This window comes from Mastomys coucha, unplaced genomic scaffold (genome assembly GCF_008632895.1).
Source record: "Mastomys coucha isolate ucsf_1 unplaced genomic scaffold, UCSF_Mcou_1 pScaffold4, whole genome shotgun sequence".
In the NCBI taxonomy this organism is placed as follows: domain Eukaryota; kingdom Metazoa; phylum Chordata; class Mammalia; order Rodentia; family Muridae; genus Mastomys; species Mastomys coucha.
The window spans coordinates 55443879-55447243 of NW_022196910.1; the positions used below are offsets into that span (position 1 = coordinate 55443879).

At 50.6% G+C, this 3365-nt stretch overlaps 1 protein-coding gene across 1 annotated transcript in view; it reads left to right on the forward strand.

The window, feature by feature from the left end:
• The first annotated feature begins 346 nt into the window (after positions 1-346).
• The window catches only part of Mip (major intrinsic protein of lens fiber), a 7357-nt gene continuing 4338 nt past the window's right edge, over positions 347-3365 (forward strand). Inside the window, exons 1-3 of the mRNA XM_031349620.1 lie at positions 347-773; positions 1654-1818; positions 2067-2147. Of these exons, the coding sequence (XP_031205480.1) occupies positions 414-773; positions 1654-1818; positions 2067-2147 (606 nt within the window). The 5' untranslated portion in view covers positions 347-413. The remainder of the gene's footprint in view (positions 774-1653; positions 1819-2066; positions 2148-3365) is intronic.

Here is a 3365-nt window from a genome sequence, read left to right on the forward strand (position 1 = left end):
CAAAGGAACCAGAGACCCCCATGAGTGAGCCCAGCCTATATCAGAGGAAGTGAACTCCACCTGACTACCTGCCAAGAAATTTGAGGAGTGTTTTAAAGCAGGTGTCAGTCAGGACTATGCTAGGAACCTCAGCTTTGACACGGACAGACAGACTCTTCCAGTTCTCCATCCATGGACTTCTGGCTCCTTGGCTCATCTCTGACCCTCCCCCTGCTGAGAAGAGAAAGGGAATCCAGCTTCTTTATGAGAAGTTGGATTCAGACCTTCACAGCTGTGAAGGGGTTAAGAGGCAGAGCCAATTACCTCAACCTGCCCCTCCCAGGGATTAAGAGTCCTCTATAAAGAGGACTGTCAACCCAGCCAGGTCCAGGGGGTTATTAGGGACCCAGGCACTGTGTTCTCCCCCCACTGCCATGTGGGAACTTCGGTCTGCCTCCTTTTGGAGGGCCATATTTGCTGAGTTCTTTGCCACCCTCTTCTATGTCTTCTTTGGGCTGGGAGCCTCACTACGTTGGGCCCCCGGACCCTTACATGTCCTGCAAGTGGCTTTGGCCTTTGGCCTGGCGCTGGCTACATTGGTGCAGACTGTGGGTCACATCAGTGGAGCCCACGTGAATCCTGCGGTCACTTTTGCCTTCCTTGTGGGCTCCCAGATGTCCTTGCTCCGTGCGTTCTGCTATATAGTAGCCCAGCTTCTGGGAGCTGTGGCTGGAGCAGCTGTGCTGTACAGCGTCACCCCACCAGCTGTCCGAGGAAACCTAGCGCTCAACACGGTAAGGGCTGGATAAGGGTGTGTGTGTGGGTAACACAGTGTCCTGACTGTTGGTCTGACCTGCTTGCTCATGTATGGTGTGTGTGTGTGTGTGTGTGTGTGTGTGTGTGTACATGTGCGTGTGTGAGCCATAAGTGCTTTGGAGGGGAAAGGAAAGCATAGAGCCCTCCATGGAGAATCCAGAAAGTTGAGTTCAGAACCCCCTTTCCTTCTAACTCTTTTGCTGCAGTGAGGTGTGTGTGTGTGTGGGGGGGGGAGTGGGGACTCTAGTCCTGGCCTTTCTATGTAGTCAGAATCCTCCTGCCTCTACTGCCCCCCCCCCCGCAAAAAAGTGCTAAGATTACAGGTATGCCCAAACACATCCAGTTTATGTAGTGCTGGGAATGGAACCAGGGCCTCATGCATGCTAGGAGGCAAGTCACATCAAATGAGCTGCACACGAAGCTTGATTTTCAGCTCTTCAAGTTCCTTCCTTCCTTTTTTTCTTTCTTCTTCTTTCCCACCCCACTTAAGATAGAGTTTCTCTGTATAGCCCTGGCTGTCCTGGAAGCTCTATAGACCAAGCTGACCTCAAACTCATAGAGATCCGCTTGCCTTTGCCTCCCAAATGCTGGGATTAAAGGCATGTACCACTGCTGCCAGGCTAGGTTGCCCATGTGAGCAAGTGCAATCATTTCTACAACATAGAAATGCTGTTAGGAGAAACTATGATAGAAATACTGGCTCAGGAGGGGTTATATAAATTAGGATAGAAACACTGGCTTGGAAGGGCCTAAACATCCTTCCTCTCCCGGGAACTAACTGTAAGGGGTGCCTGTTTGAAGTTAGAATAGCATATGGCAGTGCTAATAGTTACCTCCGTTTCTGTTCCCTTTGGCCAGCTGCATGCTGGGGTAAGCGTGGGCCAGGCCACCACTGTGGAGATCTTCCTGACGCTCCAGTTTGTGCTCTGCATCTTTGCTACATATGATGAGAGGCGGAATGGCCGCATGGGCTCTGTGGCCCTGGCTGTTGGCTTTTCCCTCACCCTGGGACACCTCTTTGGGGTAAGCAAGAGAGCTGGGAAAGGTTCTTATAACTACTAAATCTAATCCTTCTTGACTTTAGGAGGCAAAGTTACACATTATGAATAGAGTTGTTCTTCTGGGTCCATAAGTCTGTCCCTAGATGGAATACCAGTGCTACTCTCTACCCTGGAGACGTGTGAAGCTGGTATTGCCCCATTGGCTGCTGTAAAGAAGAGAAGCTGGAAGGGCTGGGTGGGGTGTCTCAGTTGCAACTGTGTCTTTTGCAGATGTATTACACTGGTGCGGGGATGAACCCGGCCCGCTCCTTCGCTCCTGCCATCCTTACCAGGAACTTCAGCAACCACTGGGTAAGTAAGAGTACAGGGTAAATCATAGAGTGCTTTTGGATGGGGCTGGACTGCAAGCTGCATTCCATCCAGATGTGTTGGCTGTTCTGCCAGCATGCAGCTGAGGAGGCTGTTAGAGACCCTGACATGGTTACCTGTGCACATTGAGCCTGGCACGGTTACCTGTGCACATTGAGCCTGGCACAGTTACCTGTGCACAATGAGCCTGGCATGGTTACCTGTGCACAATGAGCCTGGCACGGTTACCTGTGCACAATGAGCCTGGCACGGTTACCTGTGCACATTGAGCCTGGCACGGTTACCTGTGCACATTGAGCCTGGCACAGTTACCTGTGCACAATGAGCCTGGCACGGTTACCTGTGCACAATGAGCCTGGCAGGGTTACCTGTGCACATCGAGCCTGGCACGGTTACCTGTGCACAATGAGCCTGGCAGGGTTACCTGTGCACATTGAGCCTGGCACGGTTACCTGTGCACAATGAGCCTGGCATGGTTACCTGTGCACATTGAGCCTGGCACGGTTACCTGTGCACAATGAGCCTGGCACGGTTACCTGTGCACAATGAGCCTGGCACGGTTACCTGTGCACAATGAGCCTGGCATGGTTACCTGTGCACATTGCACTATTTTGCCAGAAGGAGAAGCTCTTAGCTGGGTATGGGGATACATGCCTGTAGTGCCAGCACTTGGGTATTTGAACCTAGAAAGTTGGGGACAGCATGGATGACATAGCAAGACCTCATCTTTTTCTCTCTTTCTTTCCTTCTTTCTTTCTTTCCTTCTTTCTTTCTTTCTTTCTTTCTTTCTTTCTTTCTTTCTTTCTTATTATATGTAAGTACACTGTAGCCGTCTTCAGACATACTAGAAGAGGGCGTCAGATCTCATTACAGATGGTTGTGAGCCACCATGTGGTTGCTGGGATTTGAACTCAAGACCTTCGGAAGAGCAGTCAGTGCTCTTACCCGCTGAGCCATCTCACCAGCCCCCAAGACCTCACTTCCAAAACAACCTGACAGGGAGTTCTTCCTTACAAGGATCTTCTCTTGTTAGCTGGGGTGTTTTACTTAGCATTCACTGGAGATGTGAGAACTAGAGGCCACTGGATAGTCAACACACATTTCAGACAAAAGCTTCTGGTTCCAGAGGTCAGCATGGATGCACAGGGCCCAGGGAAGCACCTTAGTTTTAAGACTTACTAGTCTTTTTTTTTTTTTTTT